The 25,124-nt window shown below is 41.7% G+C and overlaps 1 protein-coding gene across 2 annotated transcripts in view; it reads right to left on the bottom strand.

The window, feature by feature from the left end:
* Positions 1 to 6,575: 6,575 nt before the first annotated feature.
* Arel1 (apoptosis resistant E3 ubiquitin protein ligase 1) overlaps positions 6,576 to 25,124 on the bottom strand; it is a 43,229-nt gene continuing 24,680 nt past the window's right edge. For both annotated transcript variants that reach the window (XM_013016500.1, XM_013016508.1), the window contains exons 6-20: positions 24,603 to 24,772; positions 24,170 to 24,350; positions 23,745 to 23,992; positions 21,101 to 21,178; positions 18,845 to 18,986; positions 18,600 to 18,721; positions 17,208 to 17,283; positions 15,915 to 16,024; positions 14,544 to 14,723; positions 14,243 to 14,368; positions 12,119 to 12,248; positions 11,968 to 12,026; positions 9,146 to 9,235; positions 8,429 to 8,604; positions 6,576 to 8,325 (exon numbers count right to left, since the gene is read on the bottom strand). In XM_013016500.1, the coding sequence (XP_012871954.1) occupies positions 8,223 to 8,325; positions 8,429 to 8,604; positions 9,146 to 9,235; positions 11,968 to 12,026; positions 12,119 to 12,248; positions 14,243 to 14,368; positions 14,544 to 14,723; positions 15,915 to 16,024; positions 17,208 to 17,283; positions 18,600 to 18,721; positions 18,845 to 18,986; positions 21,101 to 21,178; positions 23,745 to 23,992; positions 24,170 to 24,350; positions 24,603 to 24,772 (1,991 nt within the window). In that variant the 3' untranslated portion in view covers positions 6,576 to 8,222. The remainder of the gene's footprint in view (positions 8,326 to 8,428; positions 8,605 to 9,145; positions 9,236 to 11,967; positions 12,027 to 12,118; positions 12,249 to 14,242; positions 14,369 to 14,543; positions 14,724 to 15,914; positions 16,025 to 17,207; positions 17,284 to 18,599; positions 18,722 to 18,844; positions 18,987 to 21,100; positions 21,179 to 23,744; positions 23,993 to 24,169; positions 24,351 to 24,602; positions 24,773 to 25,124) is intronic.

The raw sequence follows: 25,124 nt of genomic DNA, 5'->3' as shown, positions 1-25,124 counted from the left end.
CTTGAACTCAGGGCCTGGGCACTGTCCCCGAGTTTCTTTTGCTCAAAGCTAGCACTCTACCACTTCAAGCCACAGCTCTACTTCTGGTTTTCTGGTGGTTAAGTGGAGATAAGAGTCCCATGGACTTTCTTGCCCATGCTGGCTTTGAACCTCAATCCTCAGATCATAGCCTCCCTGAGTAGCTAGAAGTACAGGCATGAACTACTAGTGTCTACTTCCTTAGACTGTGAGTTGCTGGGGCAGGAGTTACATTTTATCTTGGGCCTCTTTAGCACCCCACACAATGCTTCATACATAGGAAATATTGTCCTAGAACCTAGGACTTAGGAGACCTTAGCACAAAATGATGACATGTACATACTCTTCCTCTTAGACAGTAACATAACATTTTGTTTACAACATAGCATAAAAGATATCAAAGGCACTCCAGCTGGCTTGCAAATTCTGATATCCTTGACTCTGCTAATGGGAAAGCCGAGGAATGCTTTGGCAACTCCTCTGAGTGGGAGTTCAGAGAAGAAACAGTTTCTTTGCAGAAAATGGGAAGGTTCAGATTCCTTTTCTTATGAAACTCCCTACTACAGGTGGGGTAGGAGGTGGAGAAACTGACTGTATGTATCCTGAAGAGGCGCAGGCATCTTTCACAATGGGGAAGATGCCATGCTTGCTGTTTCAATAGAATCAGCCTTGTTTATGGTAGAGGATTTTGTCTCCCTTTAATTCTGGCATTCTTGAAAGTGTTGGCTTCCTCAATGAGATGGCTAGCAGACTTTTGGCCTGTACCAAATGATATTGTTTCACATAAAGAAAGTAGAGGGAAATGTTAACTTAGTTACCAGACCTCGGGGTACTATGTCTAACTTCATAGAATTAATTCTATTTGCATGAAACATATGGATTTTCCACCAAAGTGAGGATATTAAAACTTCAGTATTTCCTTCTCACCAGTTACATCCACAAGGATATCTTGTATTCTTTATGCAGGTTTCATTTAAAAGTTGGAAATATCTTCACTCAAGTTAGTATTCCACAGAACTGTCCATGCAGAAAATGGTACAGTCACTGCTAATAGCTGCACCTCTTAAAAGCTCTCTACTCCTCATCAATCCCAAATCCCCAAGTGACTGGTAGGTAAACCAAAGTGTAATGTGTTCATCTGTCACATACAGCAGCACCACGTGAATGCACAGTCAGTGAGCCCTGGTGGCCCAGTGCCTAGCTCTCTTAGTCTAAACCAATATGCAAGAGACAAACCAGAAATGTGGTATTTGGGATTTGACAAGAAACAGAGCCCTATTAAAAAACAGCTCTACTATTTACTATCTAAGGAACCTTAGCAATTACTTATCGTCTGTGGGCCTCAATGGTATCTTTTGTAGAATGGAGAAAACAAGATTTACCTTGCAAGATCACTGCAAATTTGAGACAACTTCTGATGTACAGAAAGAGTTAGAAAAATGATAGCTAGCATTATTCAGTAACCAGGCAAGTGGGGTTGCCTACCAGCAGGTTTGAGATATCTCTTTTGGCTTTTGGAGAATCATCTGAAGCTGGGAAAGGTCTCTTCGGATTGGATCTTCTTTGTAGGCATTTGGACTCTGTCTTGAATATCCACATTTTCCATGGTTTGCCTAGATATGGCAAGGTGGGAAAAGAGCCACCATCCACTGGGAATTTCTATACTATTCACACTAAGCACCTCAAACAATCCCTCAGTATGTGGTTTCCTGCAGTGAAAATAACTAAAGCTGTAAGCCATGCTCAACGTAGTATCATATATTCAATACATAGGAAGATTAGGAAGATTCTTTTTCAAAAAGAGTTCCATTGGGCTGGGAAGGTGGCTCAGTGGTAGAGGGCTTGGCTTGCATGCAGGAGGCCCTGGGTTCAATTCCTCAGCACCACATAAGCAGAAAAAGCAGGAAGTGGCGCTGTGGCTCAAGTGGTAGGGCACAAGCCTTGAGCTGAAGAGCTGAGGGACAGTGCCCAGGCCCAGAGTTCAGGCCCCATGACCAACAAAACTAAGAAAAAAAAAGAAAGAAAAGAAAAAAGAGTTCCACATGATTTTTTAATTTAATACCATTGTTTTAAAGGTCAGGAAACTGAGAAGGAAAAAACAATGTGTTGTTCACCAGTGGCTCATGCCTGTATTCCTAGCTACTCAGGAGGCTGAGGTCTGAGGATTGCAGTTCAAAGCCAGCCCGAGCAAGAAAGTCCATGAGACTCTTATCTCCAATTAAGCAGCAAAAAACTGGAAGTGGCACTGTGGCTCAAGTGATGAAGAGTTGAGGGACAGTATTCAAGCCCAAAGTTCAACCCCCATGACCGAGAAAAAAAAATGTGTTGGCCAAGGTTGAATTTAAGAGTTAAAAATATGAACATTAAGGCACGTTACTTCATGGCTTTCTATCCTTCAAGGGCAGGAGATTCCTGTGCTATAGCTGGAGGCCCAGGAGCCTTATCTAGTCAGAAAAATGACACAAGTAGATTCTTGTTATCATGACAAGACAGGTCCACTGATAGAAGGTCAAGGTTATAATAAGGTCCGCGGGAGACTTATCTCCTTTCCTAAGTCTTGTTCAGTCTGACTTCTTCCTAGAGTCATCTCTCAAAGACCTTGCTCACTCAGAAATTTGCGTGGCTTTCCAGCTGAAGCTAATCTGAGGGGCTCATGACTCGTGAAGGTTACGAAGGCCATGGCAGCTTGCTCACTGGTTACTCCAAGGGAGTGACAACCACATCCATTTCCTAGGGGAATGGTCATCTCTCTAAAGGATGCAAGGAAAACTAGATGATTGGATGCTATAATTCTGTATCCTCCAAAAGGGACCAGAACAATCTTTACCCCATATTGAAGAAGCTCCTGTGGGCTTGTACCGACAAAATACGGCTATACTGACAGCCTGGACAACTTTGCTAAAACCACTAACTCTCCTCTTGATCTCCAAATAAGTATTAAAAAAAAAAAAACCCAAAAACCAAACTAAGCTCCCCAATAACTTTAGGTTGTCTGTTATGGCAGTATAGTGCTATTACTTTGTTAGAAATACTAGCCTAGGGGCTGGGAAGGTGGCTCAGTGGTAGAGAACTTGCCTTGCATGCATGAGGCTCTGGGTTCAATTCCTCAGCACCACATAAGCAAAAAGAAAAAAGCTGGAAGTGGTGTTGTGGCTCAAGTGGTAGAGCGCTAGCCTTGAGCTGAAGAACAGAGGGACAGTGCCCAGGCCCAGAGTTCAGGCCCCACGACTGGACTCCCCCCACCAAAAAAAAAATATACTAGCCTATTCAACACTTGTGTGTGGCAGGGGGCTGGGTTATTTTTCATTTCAGTATTTAGGTCTACTTACCTGATACTTAAGAATATCCTGCTAACCACCAGAGAAGCTCAACCATGTTAGACTAGGCCACAAGACCTGCTTGGGGAATAAATGCAGAGTAGTATCTGGGGCAAATCTTTTACTGACAGATCTTGTAGTCTTAAAATATGCTTAATCAGATTCAAAATCAGGAATCTGGACTAGATTTTTATTGTTTTCTGTAGGTCGTGGGTCTTGAACTCTGGGCTTGGTCGCTATTCCTCAGCTCTTCAGCTGAAGGCTAGCGTTCTACCACCTGAGCCACATCACCATTTCTGGTTTTCTGGTGGTTAGCTGGAGATAAGAGACTCATAGAGTCTCTTGCCGGGGCTGGCTTTGAACCATGATCCTCAGACTTCAGCCTCCTGAATAGCTAGGATTACAGGCATGAGCCACTGGTGCCCAGCATTGGACCAGATTTTTATGGGCAAAATCTCTGAAGACTTTTAAAATCAACTGTGAGGTCTAATAATTACTATGGAGAAATTGATCTTATCAATGAACTGCAAGTGCTCTTTGGCCCCTCCCCAACTTTTGGGACAGGCTATTTGAAAATTACATGGGTGAAATTATTGTATGTCAGAATAATCACTACCTTTCCAGAGATGGTGGGTTTATGTTCTTCAGCACTGCAGTGCTTCAATTCTTGACTTAGTGGATGTGTGTGTGTGTGTTGGTAATGAGGTTTGAGTTCAGGGCCTTGAGCTCAGCCACCTTCTGGTTCTTCCTTTGTGTTGTGGGATGGCTTTACAACACAAACTTCCTATCTCAGCCTCTTGGGTAGTAGCTAGAATTATAGGCATGAGCATGGTGCCCAGCCTGTATGTACTCTCTTCCCCACCCCCTGGAGTACTGCAGTTTGAACCTGGGCCTTATACTTGCTGGGCTTCCTTGTTCAGTTGTACTTTTTATCATTTGAGCCATGTCTCGAGCTCTGCTTTTTGCTGGTTATATTGGAGAGTCTAACAGATGTTTCTGCTCAGGTTGGACTCGAACAATGTTCTGATTGCAGCCTTCTTGGAGTAGCTAGGGTTTACAAGTGTAAGCTCTTGGCTTTTATCTGTTTAAAAAAATTATTTGCAAATTGTATATCCATTTTTACATCTCAAATAAATTTTAAAGGAATTATCCATTCTTAATATTACTGGAGAGTTAAAACAGGTCTACTATGCTTGAGGACTTAAGTGAAACGAAATAAAAGGAGCCCTTCGGGTTCAAACACTTACTTGAGAGCCTCTACTGTGGTCCCAAGGGAAGGATAGCTAGACCAAAATGTGACAAAAGTGAACTATACAACTCGGGGGTGGAGATGGGAGTGAGGGAACGAAGACACTGTGTAAAAGGAAATGTAGGAAAGTGGTGCTGTGGCTCAAGTGGTAGAGTGCTTGCCTTGAGCTGAAGAGCTCAGGAATAGCGACCAGGCCCAGAGTTCAGGCTCCACAACTGACCCCCTCCCCGCCCCCTGCCCCCCAAGGAAATATACTTACTGTCTCATTTAATTGTAATTCCTCTGCACACCACCTCAATAATATTAATAAAATAAAAAATTGGAAAAAAATCCAAAGAGGAATACTTCCACAAAAGTCAGGATCTCTAAATTTTTCCTTCTAGGCCAGATTTGAGGATCTGGTTTTCTCTCTGTGAAGCTTATCTTTGATTGAACATTGCTTTCATAGACATTTTAAGAATATTTTTGTTTGCTGTACCCAAAGTTCATGTGGGAGGACTGAAGAGAGGGTGGGAAGTAGATATATAAAAATCAGAAGGCTTGATAATGGTGGCTAGGTGACTTAACATGTACATTTCCTATCATTTATGGCTTTTGTATGCATGTCCTGGGACTTGAAATCAGGACCTGGACACAGTCCCTGAGCTTCTTTTGTTCAAGTGCTCTACCACTTGAGCCACAGCTCCACTTCTGGCTTTTTTGGTAGTTAACTGGAGATGTCTCACAGACTCCCCTGTCTAGGCTGGCTTAGAACCTTAACCCTCAGCTCTCAGCCTCCTGAGTAGCTAGGATTATAGGTGTGAACCACTGGCATTTGCTTTTTTGTTGCTGTTTTGAGGCACTGTCTCACTATGCTGTCCAGTTTGGCCTCAAACTTGTGTCCGCTTATCTTTTATGCCAATAGCTGGAATTCTAGGCATTTATCACTATATCTGGTTTCCTTGTACTTTTCCTTTCTAATTAACAATTTAATGTATAAACATTGACAATAGATTTCTCTCCTCTTTCAAACCAGTTTCTTCTTCAGGATTTGAACATTTGTCCCACTTGACAGCTGTCTGGAGGAATGAAGAGGGTGGCCATGTGGACAGGATATTTCAGACGAGCAAGTGTACATTCTACACTGAGACAACCCTTTCCTATTTCTAGAGAAATTGTTAGGGGAATGCAGAGACATGTCTACATATTTTCCTTCCCCAACTTCAACTTAAGCCCTGAATTTCCACTGAAAGCAGTCATTTGCACCTTGTTTCTGCATTTAGACATTATTTATTTACTATACAAAATATTTACATCACCAGCTTCAAATGTCTGGCCCTTTCGCCTACCCTTACAGATATGCGGCAGGGCCTGGTCTCTGCCAAATTTCTGAAACCATGTTGATTCTGTCCTTGGTGTTCACTTAAATGTCTAGTGAACACTAAGAGGCCAGGAGGGTAGCTGGCCTCCTAAGTACCTAGGCTGTAAGGGTGTAAGTAAAAGAACTGGCCAAAATAAGAAACATGAATAGAAAATTGCCAAAGAAACAACACACTTGTCATTCTCTCCATCATACTGTACTTTTTCTCTACACTGGCTAATTCTAGAGCAGGATTAGAACAAAAAGGTAAAAGGTCAAAAAAAAAAAAAGGTAATTTTGCATTGTGTGTGTATAGGGAACTGGAATAGAAAACCACAGCAGTACCAAAAAGTTCTGTTAAACTAAGACACTGATGCCAAAAGACCACCCTGGGGATGCAGCTGCCCCAGCTGGGCTGCAACAGTGCCTCGGATACTCTGAAAAAGTGCCATGACTATAGCTTAAAATGACTCCTCTAGCCAAGAAAATCAACTCAACCCCACAGCATCGGTCTCCGCTGGAGGATTGCTGGAGGGGAGGATGCAGAATCAAGAAGAGGAACAACTGCCCAAAACAGCCCAACCAGCCCACATGCCCCAGCTGGAAGCCCCGTCTGGGCCTGAGGGGGTAGCAGGATGATGACTACACATGTCCCATGGGAAAAATGTGGGATAGCAGCAGCACCCTGTCCTGGTCCCTGAGAGCAGTGACCATGTGGCATGGAGGATCTGGGGGTGCAGAAGCTCTGATGTTGGATCCCGGACCCCAAGGATGGGTGAGGTCAGCACCCATGCCAAGAAAGGACAAATGATGCCTGCAAAGTGAGGTCAGACAGGAACCATAGCAGCTCAGAGGGCTTGTTCCTTATGATCCCTGGGAACAGGAGGGCTCAGACATGCTTCCAGGAGGCCAAGGCATTGCCACAAGTCCTGCTTTGTCTCAGGACTCTGTGTTCTTGCTGGTTTTGGCAATAAAGATGGCTTGTAATATTCTGAGTTGAATGCCCCACTGGGAATGGTGGCTTGCAGCAAAGCCTTCTTAAAAACAGAAACTAGGGAAGTCCATGTGATTTTGAGCCTTAAATAGAAATGGAAAAAGATGTTGTCATCTTCCAAGAGACAATGGCAGGTTCTCTTCAATCATCACTCAACAGTGGACTTCCCTCATTGCTTCCTTCCCTGTTGTCTAACAAATTTCTCTCCCTCTCTGTCCACAGTGGCCTCACCCAAGGAACTTGTGACCATTGTTTCCTTATCTTAGCGCTGCCCAAGAACGCCAAGAGAACATGCAATTGCTGGAATGCTACTTTCACTGTCCCAGTCCTCTGCTACTGAAACTTCTTCAGCAGAATTCTAAAGACTATCCAGCTTTTAATAGACTGTATAACTTGGGAAGTCAGTGGTCAGGTCCGGTTGTATCTCAGTGCAAAGAACATGCTAAGGGAAAAGTATCAGTAGTCTTCGAGCCAGCCATATGCCTAGAAATGTTCCCCACACAAGTGAGACTCACTGGGCACTGGAGGCTAAAGCCTAGTTATCCTTCACATTCTTCGGTCTGACTGCTTTTCTCACTGGCTCAAATTCAAGAAAAAGCTTAGAGAGTTCTTCTTTATGAACTAATGATCATTTCCAGAAATGCCTACAGGGAAAGTGCCTTTTCCAGTTCAGACACCACAAAGAGACCTTTTTGTGCTATCGGTCTTCATTAGAGGTAATCCAGTGCCATAGCTGGGCCTGCCATTGCTCACAAGAATAAAAAATTAAAAAAATCAAAGATTTCTTGTGGAGGCCATTTTCCATCTGTGCTTCTCCTGCTGCTGATGAGCAGTGGTGAAGTTACCCAGAGAAGGGCTCATGTGCCAATATAGTCAAGTATTCAGGGCAAAAAGGGCACACCAGAGGAATAACAACAGAGGGCGCTAGAGCAAAGCATGACTTAAGGCTCTAAGCATGCCAGCTTCCCCAAATAGCTGAGCCCTGGTATCAAACCCCTCAGCCACTGAGGCAACTGAATTACTGAGATCTTCAAAGGACCAAATGAAATGACAGCAGCATGGTCCACTTCTTATTGACTGGAGAGCTTAGATTAGGTCCCATGTCAAAACATCCTGTGGGAAATAATGGTGGGGAAGGGCTGAGGTAAGGACAAGGCTTGTAGGTGATAAATTACTCCAGACACAGAGGAGCATGCGGTATCTTCTGGCTGATGGATGGTTATGTGTGTTATGGTCAGTGGTATCTATAACATGTGCCCAGATGCTCTAATGAGAGCAAAAGAATCAAGCACGATAGGAGAATAGTCAAAGCATGCCAAAGCCCTCGCAACCCTCGCTGATAGCCAGCTGCAGCATCCTGTGCACCTCTTCATACGAGTCATATGTTGGGAGGCACAGCTGGTTAAAACTGCAAAGGCAAGAGGAGAAGTGATTACTTTGTAATACTAGAAACACGATAAACTACAAAGCTAATCCCTAACAAAGACATGCATCAGGCAGTCAATACCTACCATGTGTGTGCGGTAGGAAGTGTGCTATGGGTAGGAGCAGCAATAATCTGAAATGAAGGACAGAGAGCAGCAAAGCCTCCAGGTGGTAGCTGAGAAGAACCTGTTGTAAACTGAAGTAGCCGAGCCAACTCCTCTTGGGTCAGACTGGAAATCACAGTCCAAAACCACCTCATGACCTGGCAGAGAGAGTTAAGATTAGCATCACACATGGTGTAGCCTACAAAACTGTTTCTTGGGGGAAGGAAGAGGAGACTCCGAAGTGGGGACATGCCCCTGTTTTCAATTGTTGAGAACATAAGAATGGTTGAGTCGACAGCCACACAGGAATTCACATTCTCACATGGTAAAGAGGGTAATTAATGATGGCTTGGCTCTATGTGTTTGCATTTCCAATTCTCTACTCTGTGGCAGTCATTGTAACAACCCATATGAATCAGAACTGGCTTCTGCTCAGATCACCACCAGTCTTCCCCACATATATCTGCTCCCCCGCCACCCTTGTCCACATGTTCAGTACTTGGACTCCTTTATATTTTTCTTCTGAAATTTTTTTCCTAAAAACATAGAACAGGAAGTGGTGCTGTGGCTCAAGTGGTAGAGGCTAGCCTTGAGCTGAAGAGCTGAGGGACAGTACCCAGGCCCAGAGTTCAAGACCCAGGACTGACCAAAAAAAAAAAAAATAGTACAAATCCAAGAGAAGCAAGTTTGGCTCATTACCTTTTCTCTGAAATGCCATGAGCCACCAACAACCACAGCATGGGCTTTAAAGTCAGACACACTGATGTCACCAGTCCCACACATCAGCAGCTGAAGAAAGACAGCCAGAGGTTACTAGGGCAGAGGGACAAAGACATAAAGACAAACACTATACAGTCAAAATTACCAGAGATGACATGAAGACACAGAATAAAGACAGAAATTCAAGTCACAATGCCAGAATACTGCTTTGGGAAAATCAATCACAATAGATTCTTTTTAATTAAAACAAGGGACAACCAAACAAGGTGGTTCATGCCTGTAATCCTAGCTACTTAGGAGGCTAAGATCTGAGGAATGAAGTCCCAAGTCAGCCTCAGTAGACAACTCCCTGAAACCTGTACCTCCAATTAACCAGCAAAACACTGGAGTAGAGCTATGACTCAAGTGGTAGCCTTGAGCAAAAAGCTCAGAGACAGCGGGGTGCCGGTGGCTCACAACACCTGTAATCCTAGCTACTCAGGAGGCTGAGACCTGAGGATTGCAGCTCAAAGCCAGCCTGGGCAAAAAAGAAAAAAAAAAGCCCGTGAGCCTCTTATCTCCAATAAGCCACTCAGAAAAAGCTCAGGGACAGTGCCCAGGCTCTGAGCTCAAGCCCTAGTAAACACACACACACACACACACACACACACACTCTGAGCTCAAGCCCTAGTAAACACACACACACACACACACACACACACACACACGAAAAGAGAGAGAGAGAGAAAAGGAGTGACACTGATCAAGGTTCATTACGCTTACCATTGGATTGAAACCCCTTTGTACTACTACTTAAAAGATAGTATGATATGAGCAGGGTGCCAGTGGCTCACACCTATAATCCTAGCTACTCAGGAGGCTGAGATCTGAGGATTGTGGTTCAAAGCCAGCCAGGGAGGAAAGTCTGTAAGACTCCTATCTCCATTTAACCACCAGAAAACTGGAAGTGGTGCTGTGGCTCAAATGGTAGAGTACGTGCCTTGAGCTGAAGAGCTCAGAGACAGTGCCCAAGCCCAGAATTCAAGGCCCACAACAGACCAAAAAAAAAAAAGAAAAGAAAAAGAATTCAAATTTACAGGACTATGGAGAAAACAGAATTATGAGAATTAAAAACAAAACAAAAAAACAACAGCAAAACCCAAACTAAACCTAAGGAGTCTTGACTCCCTTCAAAAAGAACTTTCTAAGCTAATGAGTAAATAGGAACAGGATTTGAAACAACTGTTAATAGACTTTATTGTTCCTGCTAGTTGCTATTATACAATGACAAATACATGATGAAATATCCCATGACTATTTCTCAGCAACCAAAATAATAACATTAGGTAAGAGGTCTATTAGAACTTTAGGCTGTAATATGAAGAATTCATTTTGTTTGGATCTCATATCTGAAGGTGATATACAAAAGGTGATAAAGTTATGTCAGATTTGAAGGAAAGTTCAGTTTAATTAAAAAAACTTCCTCCATGGGGCTGGGAAGGCAGTGGTAGAGTGCTTGCCTTGCATGCACAAGGCCCTGAGTTCAATTCCTCAGCACCACATAAGCAGAAAAAGCCACAAGTGGCCATGGCTCAAGTGGTAGAGAGCTAGCCTTGAGCTGAAGAGCTGAGGGACAGCGTCCAGGCCTAGAGTTCAGGCCCCATGACAAAAAACAAAACAAAAACCTTTCTCCTTACAGTAAAGTTTGCAGAAATATACTACTCATAAAAAGCTATGGGAACTGGGTGCCAGTGGCTCATGCCTATAATCCTAGCTACTCAGGAGACTGATCTCTGAGGATGGCAGTTCAAAGCCAATGGGGTGGAAAAATCCCCATGAGACTCTTACCTCCAATAAACTACTCAAAAAAGTCAGAAGTGGCACTGTGGCTCAAGTGAGAGAGAACTAGCCTTGAGCACAAAAAGGCTTAGGGACAGCACCCAGGCCCTGAATTGAAGTCCCAGGACCGGCACACAAAAAACTATGGGAAGTTAAAACTAGTAATTGCACAGTATGTACCATCTGTGAGAGGTTTAAAAAAGACAAATTCTATTTTGTCCATTAGTTTTTGTTGTTGTTGGTGGTGGTGGTGGTCATGGGGCTTGAACTCTGGGCCTCTGAACTATCCCTCAGCTCTTCAGTTCAAGGTGGGCACTCTACCACTTGAGCCACAGTGCCACTTCTGGTTTTCTGGTGGTTTGTTGGAGATAAGAGTCTCATGGACTTTCCTGCCCATGCTAGCTTTGAACTGGGATCCTCAGATCTCAGCCTCCTGAGTAGCTAGGATTATAGTTGTGAGCCACCAGTGTCAGGTTGTCCATTCTTGATTTAGATTTTATTTCAGCTAATTCTAATAAGAATTTATCATCTTATAGTCATTTTTGGTTGTTACAATATCAGGATCTGCAATATGAATATATTACTATACATATATAAAATATATATAGTATTATGTCTAAATTTTTAATATAGTCATTTTTTTCTTTCTTTTCCTTTACATCCCATGAAAACTGGAACTTTATTTATCCCTATTTGCCCAGTATCTCAAAATATATGGATGGCATAGAGGATGAAGTCAGTATATATCTGGATACTCTATCCCTTTACATGGCACAAGCTATAAAGACTGTACATAATACCAATAGTTTACTTTAGAATCAATAATATTAATAACTATTAACTCTTACTCTTGTTTTAAGCTATTACTCTTCATAATGATTTGCTGCTTTCTGATTTTTACATTATAATTTTATAAAGCTGAAGAAAGTTAATAAATGGAAGAGTAATAAAAGCAAACCCAATCCTTTGCATAAAGGGCTTACCTCAAGTTCATTCTCATCAAAAATAGCCAAAAGGTTCTCAGGAACCAACTCATTCAAGCCTAAAACAATGTTAAAGCAGAGTTTAGATCCATACCAAAACAATGGAGCCATACCAACACAACCTCAAGGTCATGAGGAAATGGGATCCCACCTTTTAGGAAATGTTCCACCTCCTCTTTTACTTGACTGGCTAGCCGATATTGTGCCAGCAAGTTCAAATAGAAGATTTTATTTGCATTGGTGACTGGGGTTTGTGCTCCACCTGTCATGAGTTCTACAATCTAAAATGAGAGGCAAAAGACAAAGAGACGTTTTAGATGGATGATTAAAAGATGTCATCTGTCCAACAAACAGCATAACCAAATTCTACCAGTGTTAACTAGAAATTTCTATTGTACATTCAGCTTTTTAACTCACTTGCTTTTTTTTTTGTTACTAATTTTTAGGGTTCTTTCTTCTACTGTCATATATTATTATCTACCATTTCTGAAGTGGATGACTGGATGAGGTCTTCTCTGACCTGGCCATTCTTTACAGATACTGGATATATTCACAGTGCTTCTCACTGTCAAGTAGTGGTAATGCAACAGAATGATGCTATAGTTCAGGGGTATAGGTGTGCTCAGAGCACGTGTAAGGCCCTGAGTACAATTCTTTTTTTTTTGTTGTTGGTTGTGGGACCTGAACTCTAGGCCTGGGCCCCAGCTCTTCAGCTCAAGGCTAGCGCTCTACCACCTGAGCCACAGCTCCACTTCCATCTTTTTCTGTTTATGTGGTGCTGAGGAATTGAACTCAGGGCTTCATGCATGCAAAGCAAGTACTCTACCACTGAGCCACCTTCCCAGCCCATGAGTATAATTCTTAGTACCACACAAAGGAAGTATTATGGTTCCTTGTTAGCAATGTTTTAATCTATCATCCAAAACTAAACCACTAATTATCTCTTCTCAAAGAAGTCCTTTTATGTCTCAGAAAGTCTAAGATGATAAAAATTATTCCCACAAGTTCTTCTATCACCAGAGTGAATCAGTGTAAAGAGCAACACCTTGAAACTTGGAGATCTTCTTCTTCTTTTTTTTTTTGGTCATGGGGTTTGAACTCAGAGCCTGGGCACTATCTTTGCACTCTACTACTTTGAGCCACATCTCCACTTGCTATTTTCAGGTGGTTAATTGGAGACAAGAGTCTCATGGACTTTCCTGCCTGAACTGGCTTTGAACAGTGACCTTCACATCTCAGCCACCTCAGTAGCTAGGATTACAGGAATAAGATACCAGTGCCTGGCTGGAGAGCCTAGATTCCAATCACATTCCACAACATACCAGTCACTTAGCTACTGAAGCCCTCAACTTTCCTATCTACCAAGAAAAAGGTGAACAAGCTCTATGGTTTTCAAATAGAATTACTATTCCCTAATAAACAACTAAGGGGTATTTAAGAAAGCTCTGCAACACAGCTGAAATATGGAATATGTGTACAGTAATCAGAGTTGTCTCAATAAGTAAATGAAAGCCTCCATTAGCTGTAAGATCAAATTTTAAGGTCCTTTTATAACTCATTTAATTGACTGAATGCGAACATTAAATCTTAATAACCTATTTCTTAGGTTACTAGACAGAAATGTTTATTCACATAAAATAAACATACTGAAATACATATAATAGTAAAAAAATGCTCTACATTTTTAATCCATTGAGAATTTCCCCTGCAGAATAACACACTATTCTTACCATTCTGTGATCCTTAGGCGTAAGGCTGTAATTCTGTGTTCTATTGAATAGCTGCCTTTTTATGCTGGCTCAATAAGACAAGCTCTGATCCCATGAGTACAAAGACAAATACCTGGCAACCCTCTAACTTTTAGAAAGGGTATATTATTAGCAGTTGAGTGTTAGCAGAGTTCACAATTTTTAAAATATTGCTACTTTGTTTTAATTATGCTTTCCTACTACCTTAACTTCATTATTACCACACAATGTACACAATGTAAAGAATTTTTGGCCAATAATTTCCAAATAAAAAATTTAAAATGTATAGGCACTTGTGTTATGACATTATATTGACATTAACATTGTCATCCTTTCCAAATCAGCCTGCGTAGTGATATTCATTTGTGTTTTTATTTTTTCCTAGTTGATTGTTTTTGCTTCCATACTAGATATATTTTACATCTTTAATAGATAAAACTTTAGAGCCTTTTCATCACTTCAGAACATACTGGTGCTTTAGAGAGAGCTGGGAAGAGGGAACCACAAGTTTTGTTTCTCTTTCTCACCTTATCCAATTGACCTGCTTTGTTATATTTCTCTTCTGCAAAGACCAGCTCCATCTCAGTCATGTCATTGTTGAGGATAAAACAAACTTTGGATTTGTAGAATTCTGGGTCATCTGTTTCAAAGTACTGTGGAGACAGAAAGATACAGAACAGAGCATAAATACTCCTACCCAAAAATACAATTTGTAACTGCTTGGAACCACTTATCTCTTCAACCTTAAGGATAAACAATCAGCTCAGGTGGAGTGATCCAGAGCCAAAGGCCAGGCAGCCTTGTAGAAAGGGACATCTAAAATGTTACCTTGTAATGCATACGTAGTCCTATGATTTGGGCTAGGAAAGAACGGGTGAAACGAGCACGGACCAACTGCTTGTAGGCTCCTCCTAGAGAGGATTCATAGAGACACTTGCCCACCAGCCGCCCTGCAAACTCGTACATCTTTAGGCGCATATGAGTTGGGCGATTCGGGTTGGGATGCACCTGTCAAACAAATTGAAAAGTCCTGAGCCATTTCTCATCCAGCCAAGTTCTGAAAAGACCCTTCAGCCTAACCCCATATAATACAAATTGGGAAATATCCAGAATATCTCCCAAAAGGCCATGTGATAAAGTCTTGGTCCTCAGCTCCTGGCCCTGTAGCACTTTCAAGAAGGATGTTTAGTGGGAAGTTCAGATCAAGAGGTACGTGACAACAACAGAGAGCATGATGGCCCTAGTCTTTTCTTGTCTTATACATCCCAGCCATGATGTAAACAGTTTTGCCATATACTACCACCCTTGATGTGTTGTCTCACTACAGGTCCAAAAGCAATAAGGCCTAGATTCCATGGGCAGAAAATTCTAAAGTTGTGAGCTAAAATAAACTTTTTTCCTTTATAAGATGATTATCTTAGGTATTTATTACAGTAACAGAAGATTAACACATCATGCCAATATAGCAAAATCTTTAATATGAAGATCAAAGTATTAGTCTTTTGAAAGTCACCTCGGGTAATTTAAAGTGTCTGGAGGACAAAGGGTAGAACGGGTTTACTAAGCTGAAGAATCTTGGTTGAGTATGGAAATTTGCTATGATGCTTTCTCCCTAATCTGGAACTTCTTTCAGCCAGTCTATTTTTTTCTTGAAACCGCTATCTAGTCAAAGATCTAGCTCAGAAATCAACTGCCTCAGGTTATGTTTTGATAAAGTGATTAGTAATGATTAGATAGTCATAATACTACAATTTTTTAGTCAAATATTCAACTACCTGCATTTTCTTTCATTTTACAAATGAAATAATGAAGGCAAGTAGGAAGGAAGCAAACTGATTAGTTACATTATAAACAGCAAATTAAGAAAAGGATGGGGGTGCTGGGAAGGTGGCTCAGTGGTAGAGCGCTTGCCTTGCATGCATGAGGCCCTGGGTTCCATTCCTCAGCACCACATAAGCAAAAAGAAAAAAGCCAGAAGTGGCACTGTGGCTCAAGTGGTAGAGTACTAGCTTTGACCTGAAGAGCTGAGGGACAGCGCCCAGGCCCAGAGTTCAGGCCCCATGACTAGACCTCCCCCCCAAAAAAAGAAAAGGATAGGGGCCATTAGAATCTCAGGTCAATTTCATAATTTCAAACTCTTTTGTATCCATTATAACATACTCCACATTTTTCAGCTACCCATGAAAAATTCAAACTTACCAATGCTTGATTGTTGTCACTAAATCGGGTGAAGAGCTGACTGGTGGTATCAAAGAGTGCTTTGCAAATTAACTCAAACCATTCCCGGCGAGGCCCTCCCCAGTCCAGAGCTGTAAAATATCAGGCAATAAACAGTAACTCTGGCTCTCATGATTTTGTTCCTTTCACACTCTCTACATTCTATTCTATTACCTTACTGTTTCTTCATTGCAACTGCCTAATGGTGGAACATATTTTGAATCTCACTCTATTTCTAGGGGGTTGAGTATTCGTTTTCAAGATAATGGAGACATAGATCAGAGATCCCATGAAAATAGACTTATTAGGACTTTGTTCTTTTGGCTTAAATTCCTTTTTTTATTTCTTTAATACCAGTATTGGGGATTGAACTCAGAGCCTTCTTTTGCATTCTTACTTGTTTTTTTCATTCAAGGCTGGCATTGTACCATGAGCTACACCTTTACATCTGACTTTCTTTTATTTGCTGGTTGTGGGGCTTGAACTCAGGGCCTGGGCACTGTCCCTGAGTTTCTTTTGATCAAGGTTAGCCCTCTATCACTTGAGCCACTCTCTACCACTTGAACCACAGCGCCACTTCTGGCTTTTTCTGTTTATGTGGTACTGAGGAATCAAACCCATGGCCTCACGCATGCGAGGCAAGCACTTCACCACTGAGCCACCTTCCCAGCCCCTACATCCGACTTTCTTATGGATTTATCTGCCCCAGTTGGCTTCAAACCATAATCCTCAGATCTCAGCCTATTAAGTAGCTTTTTTTAATATCATGAATCCTTTTTATTATTATAATTATTTTTTTAATTTAATTTTATTTGTTTTGTGAACATACTGTACAGAGGGTTTTTTTTGGGGGGGCCTGGTCGTGGGGCCTGAACTCTGGGCCTGGGCGCTGTCCCTCAGCTCTTCAGCTCAAGGCTAGCGCTCTACCACTTGAGCCACAGCACCACTTCCGGCTTTTTTCTTTTTTTGCTTATGTGGTGCTGAGGAATCGAACCCAGGGCCTCATGCATGCAAGGCAAGCGCTCTACCACTGAGCCACCTTCCCAGCCCTGTTAAGTAGCTTAAACTCTTCAAAGAGTTTGCCCTCCAGTCCCTATGTTTCTGCTCCAGAAGCTCCACCATACCATAATATTAATTATTACCTTTTTTTTTATTCTTAGAAGAATTGTTTTAGAGATTGGAGCAATTTTTGTTTGTTTTTGTGGAGAGGGTGTAAGAGAGAAAGTGGCAGCAAAGCGGTGAACTAAAAAGATAAAATGAAGTTATAAAACTGACCTTCTTCATCCTGGAAAACCACTTCAAAGTTCTTGCTCCAATCTGAAATGGAGAAATTCCGAGTGGCCTTCAGAGACTGCAAAGCAGTGAAAGGAAGGAAACTGTCAGAACACTGACTGGCATCCCTTGGATGCTAAAGACAGAAATAGCCAGGAGCACTACCATTGTTTGCTGAGCTGACCACTACTACATGGAGGAGACATATTGCTTACAAATACATTTTAATAATACTATCTTATATGTCACCACGAGAAATTTAAGGTTTAAAGAAGTAATCTAAACTAGGAATGCTAACACACACCTGTAATCCACACCTGTAATACCAGCATTTAAAGGATGAAGCAACAAAATGTCAAGATAGCCTGAACTATATAGTGAGACTATAAATTAAAAAATCAAATTTGACTTTATGACAAGTGTTACATTTTGTTTACAATCTCCATTCTATTAATGAAAAAATCTTACAGAAGGAAATAAAAAATGACATAGTTAATTAGCTGTAGCCAAGATAATCAAGAAGTCCTGGCTTTCAGTAAAGTACAGACTATCTGCTAGACATTTATCCAAAAGGTGATGTTCAGACAGGGAGCCATACCACATGGAGAGTGTGGCTGAGGAAAGGGTTTTCCAATTGCTCCTACCAGAGCCAAATACCACAAACACTTTCTAGACAGGCACTAAGCCTTCTCATTCTTGGGGAATGTCAGACCATGCCAGTGTCTGTGTGGTGGAGGCAGACAGACATCAGGTGTTCCTTTTCCATTAGACCAGAGTAATAACAAAAATCACTTCCTTTAAGTCATCTAGAACTCTTCTATTACAGGGATTTAATACCAAGGAACTTTCTTCTATAACCACCACATCTACCTTCCTGCATAGGAGACTGGTAAAGGTACCAGTTAACCACAGACCTGCAAACTGCTGTGTCAGCTAGTCTCCTCTCAGTTACATGCCTCCAACACACACCTCAGTCACAAACTCACTGACCCAACTCAATATAAATAGTGTCTAACAGACACAACTGAAGATAGAACATTTCATTAAAAAAAAAAAAAAAAAGTCAGGCACTGGTGGCTCACACTTGTAATCCTAGCTATTCAGGAGACTGAGAGCTGAGGATCATGGTTTAAAGCCAGCCCAGGCAGGAAAGTCCATGAGACTCCTATCTCCAATAAACACTCAGAAAACCAGAAGTGGCACTGTGACTCAAGTGGTAGAGCACTAGCTTTGAGCTGAAGAGCTGAGGGACAGCACGTAGGCCCAGAGTTCAAGCCCCATGGCTGAGCAAAAAAAAAAAAAAAAAAAGATAACCTGCAGGGTATAACTTAAGAGTAAAGAGATCCACAATTAGAGAACTTTGGCATCTGCTAACCAAGATGGAAGTTTACGTACCGATTCCAATAAGGCATGTCTGCTGACTTTTAGGGTAACTTTGGAGTGAGGTCTTTTCATATGTATCTGCCGAAGCTCTCGCTGGAAGAAGTTTACCTTGTCCTGAAAGGTCTCAGAGCCTCCTGAACAGAAAGGTGCATTATGATTAAAGCCTTTTAGCAAACATGTAGAGTACCACTTCTATATTATCATGGACCCAGGGAAGCTAAACTCACTTTCTCTATCAGAGCCCCGTCCAACCTTACCAATGTTCTTGTGCAGGGAACGGATGAAAGTGGCTGCTAGAATGTTCCTCTCCTTACAGCTAAGCTCCACAGGAGGCTGAATACCATCATCCACAACCAAAGTGAGGAGCTTATGAACAGGGTCAGGACCAAGGTATGAAAACTAGCAAAGGAAATAAAAAAATAAGTTGGTCTATAAAATCCTCAAACCTAGTAAAAACCTTCTGCATCGCTACTTTTCAGTACCACTTGACTAAACCAAAATAAACCTATTTTCTCTGAGTATATGTTAAGCATACCTCTTGTTTTTAATCTCACTACTCTATAATTCAAGTTTTATGTGAAATTATTTGAGTTACAGAGACTATCTTTACATAAGGAAATCAGACAATGCTACAGACTTTTCCAATGTGAAATATAAAAAGGGTGAAAATAGTATGGGCACACGAAATAGCAAAAATTAGTATGGGAAGTTAATTTTTATTTTTTAGTGCAGATCCTAGGGCTTGATCTTTGGGCCTGTGCACTGTCTCTCAGCTTTTGTGCTCAAGGCTAATGCTCTACCACTTGAGCCACAGCTCTACTTCCAGCTTTGGATTTTTTTTTTTGGGTCAGTCATGGGGCTTGAACTCTGGGCTTGGGCACTGTTCCTCAGCTCTTCAGCTCCAGGTGGGCGCTCTACTGCTTGAGCCACAGCGCCGTTTCCGGTTTTCTAGTGGTTTATTGGAGATTAGAGTCTCATGGACTTTCCTGCCCAGACTGGCTTTGAACCTCGATCCTCAGATCTCAGCCTCCTGAGTAGCTAGTATTACAGGTGTGAACCACCAGCGCCCAGCTTGGATTTTTTTTTTTCAGTCCTGGGCTTGAACTCAGGGCCTAGACACTGTCCCTGAGCTCCTTTTGCTCAAGGCTAGCACTCTACCACCTGAGTCACAGAGCTACTTCCCACTTTTTCTGTTTATGTAGTACTGAAGAATTGAACCCAGGGCTTCATGCATGCTAGGCAAGCATTCTACACTAAGCCACATTCCCAGCCCTCCACTTCCAGCTTTTTTTTGGTAGTTATTTGGAGATAAGAGTCTCATGGACTTTCCTGCCCAGGCTGGCTTCAAACCACAATCCTCAGATCTGCTTAGCCTCCTGAGTAGCTAGGATTATAGGCATGAGCCACTGGCACCAAGCAAGAAAGTGATTTTTATAAAATGTTATATTTAAGTTTCTTGGCAAAAGTTTAGACTCTAATAGCCCTCCTAAAATTTTAAAAACTAATTTTTTAATGTATGAGAATGTTTCTTATAAAAGAATAAATTAAACACATTGGGAGGCCAAGGTTGGGCCAGAAATTCTAACACCTTCTTGATGAACTGTCCTAGAGACAAGGTATATGTCCTAATATTCAAATATTCTGTGTATCATTTAGTGAGGAAATAATTTCCTTTATTTAGAAATGAATCTTGTGGGGGCTGGGAATGTGGCTTAGTGGTAGAGTGCTTGCTTAGCACATACAAAGCCCTGGGTTCGATTCCTCAGCACCACATACACAGAAAAAGCCAGAAGTGGTGCTGTGGCTCAAGTGGTAGAGTGCTAGCCTTGAGCAAAAGAAGCTCTGGGACAGTGCCCAGCCCCTGAGTTCAAGCCCCAGGACCAGCAAAAAAATAAATAAATGAATTTTGCATGGGTGCGGGTGGCTCACCCCTGCAACCCTAGCTACTAAGGAGGCTAAGATCGGAGGATTATGGGTTGAAGCAAGCTGAAGCAGAAAAGTCCCTGTGAGATTCTTATCTCCAATTAACCACTCAAAACCAGAAGTGGCACCATGGCTCAAGTAGTAAAGCACTAGCCTTGACAAAAAGGTTCAGACAGTGCCTAGGCCCTGAGTTCAAGCCCCACAACTGACCCCCCCCCACCAAAAAAAAAAAAGAAGAAGAAGAAATGAATCTTGCACACATTGAGAAAACATCTAGAAACATTAAAAATTCTATGGGGGAAAAAAGGTTGAAAAATAGCAGAGCTGGCCAGGAATGTGGCTCAGTGGTAGAGTGCTTGCCTAGCATGCATGAAGCCCTGGGTTCAATTCCTTAGTACCACATAAACAGAAAAAGGCAGAAGTGGCAATGCAGCTAAGTGGTAGAGTGTTAGCCTTTAGCAAAAGAAGCTCAGGGACAATGGCCAGGCCCTGAGTTCAAGACCCAGGACTGGCCAAAAAAGAAAAAGAAAAAAGAAATATATCAGAGCTGAAGCTTACTCATCATGAAATAGATATGAAAGTCAACTTACTTTTGTTCCTGGGCAGACCCGGAAGGTGTAGAGGCGCCAGGGAATGATTTTCAGGTAGAACTCCTTTACCGAGAATTGCTGGAAGACCCACATACACAAAATGGAGTGATCAATAAAAAAAGTTTTATATGATATTATAAGCCAAATATCAGTCTCTTCCTACATTTTTCATATAAGATAATCCATTTAGTACTATAATAAAAACATCAATTCTACCTTTTTAAAAGACAAATTATAACTACATTTCCCAAAGGGGCATGTTGTAACCTTAATACCAAGCCTTACTGTAATTTTGGACTACCTAGGCTCAGGCTTTCATGTTAGGAGTACAGAACATTTCACCTAGCAAATAACCAAGATCACCTTCTGTTCCACCTCATGCTGCCCAGAGTGACTTGCTCCAAGTCCATAAAGGAAACACCAGTAGCCTATGCCTTCTATTTTTCTCCCTACTTGAATGGTACTAAAGAAGGGGAAAAAAGGGGAAGGCAGATGGTAGAGGCTGGACTGGAATGCAGTTGTTGAGTGGGTATTTCTCACACAAAATTATTTTTATTTGTTTTACTATTTTTGTTCCCGTCTTAAGGCTTGAACTCAGGGCTGTCCTTGAGAATTTTTTTGCTCAGGGTTAGTGCTCTATCACTTGAACTATAGCTCTATCTCCAGCTTTTTGTTGATTCATTGGCAAAATAAGAATCCAATAGACGTTCCTGCCCTGGCTGGCTTCAAATCACAATCCTCAGATCTCAGGGTTTTTTGGTTTTGTTTTTAAGAATCTGTTGGGGGTTCAAGTTGGTAGAGTGCTAGCCAGTGAGCAAAAGCAGTAGGTACCAGTTTGAGTCCTGGTGTTGGATCTCCCCCACCAGAAAAACTAAACTTAAAAAAAAAAATCTGTTACTGGACTTATGACAAGTGAGACTTTTGTATTCTCTTTTTCAGTGCTGGAGATTAACCCAGTACCTCACATATTTTAGGTAAGCACTCTTAATACTCAGCTACATCCTCAGCTCTCAGATTTTTACCTTAAAGATACTTTTCATTAAAGAAAAATTTCAACACACAGTATCACACCTGTAATCTTAGCTGCTCAGGAGACCAAGAACAAGATGGTAACAGTTCAAGGGCAGCATGGGCAAAAAGTTAGTGAACTCCATCTCAACTAATAGCTGGGCACAGTGGTGCAGGCCTGACATCCCTGCTCTGGAGGAGACTTGAACAGGAAGATCCCGGTACAAGTTGACCTGGGCCAAAACTAAAGACCCCATTCCCCCAAAAAACAAAGTAAAAAGGGCTGACAGGCTCAAGTAAGCATGAGGTCCTGAGTTCAATGCCCAGTACCATACATGCACTCATGCACATGCACATACACAAATTCCAGTACATACTAATGAAATGGTATAATGCTAATCTTCTTTCATTTATTCACCTTGCCAACTTTCCTCATGACTAGTCCTCCTAGTCCAAATAAAAGCTATATCTTTAAATGACGATACACAGCAAAGTACCATAAAGAATAACAGAACAAGTTCAGTCTAACTTATGAGATAAACAGGATTGAAAAAAGATGTTTCAACAGTCTCATTTTTGTTGTTGTTGGTGGTGGTGGTCATGGGGCTTGACACTGTCCCTCAGCTCTTCAGCTCAAGGTGAGTACTCTACCACTTGAACCACAGTGCCAATTCTGGTTTTCTGAGAGATTTATTGGAGATAAGAGTCTCACAGACTTTACTGCCCAGGCTGGCTTTGAATCACGATCCTCAGATCTCAGACTCCTGAGTAGTTAGGATTACAGGCGTGAGCCACTGCGCCCAGACAACATGCAGTCTCATTTTTATTAGGACTGAATGAATAAAAAAATACAAATATTCAGAAGAAATTCTTAATACAGAAACCTCTGAGCTTAAGGGCTTGGGAAGTTCACCCTCTTGTTTCTGCCAAAATCTGTTTATTTCAAATATGGAGCCCAATAGTGACATCCATGTAGTGTGGTTTCACAAATCACAGAATGAAAGATCAAATTGTTTTGGCACAGTACAAGGAGACAAGAGTGATTTTATCTTACTGAGTATTTTTAAATATGCTAAAATAGCTTTCTTCCCCCAAAACAATCAAATGGCAGAATGTACAAGTCCTCTACAGAGTCAAAGCACAAAGAATCTCCAGACAATCAAGAGTGTCAATCTAATCCAAACCAAACATCTGCAGCAGCACCAAGGTAGTACAATCTTCAGATCCACTTTTTTTTTTTTATTTATTGGTCGTGAGGCTTGAACTCTGGGTTTGGGCACTATCCCTCAGCTCTTCACCTCAAGGCAAGGGCTCTACCGCTTGAGCCACAGTGCCACTTCCGGTTTTCTAGTGGTTTATTGGAGATAAGAGTCTCACAGACTTTCCTTACCTGGGCTGGCTTTGAACCATGATCCTCAGATTTCAGCCTCCTGAGTAGCTAGGATTACAGGTGTGAGCCACCGGTGCCCGGCTCAGCTCCACTTTTAAGTAGCTTTTCTTGGTATCCTACTTACTCTACAAGTCAAAGATCCTACCCTACTAACATTCAGACTGTTATTTTGTGGTTTCTATTACCAAATGCCAACCACAGGTCATCTCAAGCAGGGGGATTTTAAGGCAAGAAGGGGGTTCTAACCTTTGGTGACACATAGCAGTATACCTTCTTCGGTTTCTTCACCTTCTCAGGGGTGTGGCACTCCGAGGGTGAGTCTTCATCTTCTTCTTCAACAGCAGTGGAAGGCCGGCGCTGGGAAGAGCTCATGTGCATGGGTGGAAGGTGCCATGTTGTGCTGGCACAATTAGTAGCATTATAAAGGTAAGCCTCAAAGTAAATGCTTACTCCTGAGGTGGACACATTGCGTTCAACAATATTCTTCTCGTTTTCTGAAGTATAAGGAAAAAGATTTAAAACAGGAGTCTGGGGAGAAAAAAATTACCTCCCTACTCAGTTAGGACTAGTGACTACTAAGGCAAGTGTGGCTCAAATATCAAATATTTGCAAGATTGGTCATGAATGAAGACGTAATGGAGAACAAGAATAAATCACAGCTCTCAACTCACCACTAAGGACAATAATGTCAAATTCGCCGTTATTGATTGGCTGATTTTGGTATGAAATGCAGGCATGGAAGCAGCCACGAGAATGCAGGGTTAGTCGCAGGAATACTTGGCAAGTTTGCCTGTTGGATGTCACTGACTTCTCAAATGAGACTCCAGTACTCTCTTCTTCTTGGGGGCCAAGCTATAGGAAAACAAAGCATCACTTAATATATACCATTTCTGTATTTGCAAGGCAATTTATTTTTTATAAAGAAGTTTCTATTGATCTTCTAGTCTAAGTCTCACAATTACTGAGACAGGTATGCTCAGGTAAAGATGTAATAAGCACAGAAGTAAAGGAGAAGACAAGAGATGAAAATGAATCCGAAGGTGTGAGACTGACGTAGAAAAAGGAGCCTGTCCTAGTGTACATAGGAAGAAGGGAGCCACTTACCTCATGAATGGACAAACTGTAATTGTGCTCATCTCTCAAGGATGTGGAATTATTGGTAGGGTTGTCATACTCATCTCGGGGCACTATTTGAAGAGTGTGTGGTTGCCCACAGGTCAACACAAGAGTAGAAAAATGACACACAATCTTGGTCTTGGAAGGAACCACCATTCCTGAGATAGACAAGGGAATGTAATATTTAGAGAGATGGAGAAGGTTCCCTTAAGGTAAAAATTTGCTTATGAGTCAGAGCTGGGATTCCACTCCTAAGTCTTAGGGAAAATTAAAACACTATGAAGAGAAAGGACAAAGAAAATAAAGTGAATAATGAAAATGAACTTTAGGGACTTGTTTTTATAAATTGTTAATGGCAGCACTAAACAAAATTTTAAAAAATCTAGAGTAAAAATAACTGAGAGTGGGGCTGGGAAGGTGGCTCAGTGGTAGAGCACTTGCCTTGCATGCTCGAGGCCCTGGGTTCGATTCCTCAGCACCACATACGCAGAAAAAAAAGCCGGAAGTGGC

This window comes from Dipodomys ordii, unplaced genomic scaffold (assembly GCF_000151885.1).
Source record: "Dipodomys ordii isolate 6190 unplaced genomic scaffold, Dord_2.0 Scaffold2, whole genome shotgun sequence".
Lineage (NCBI taxonomy): Eukaryota > Metazoa > Chordata > Mammalia > Rodentia > Heteromyidae > Dipodomys > Dipodomys ordii.
Note: the sequence above shows the minus strand (reverse complement) of the source record. Positions and strands in the feature narration are given on the sequence as shown.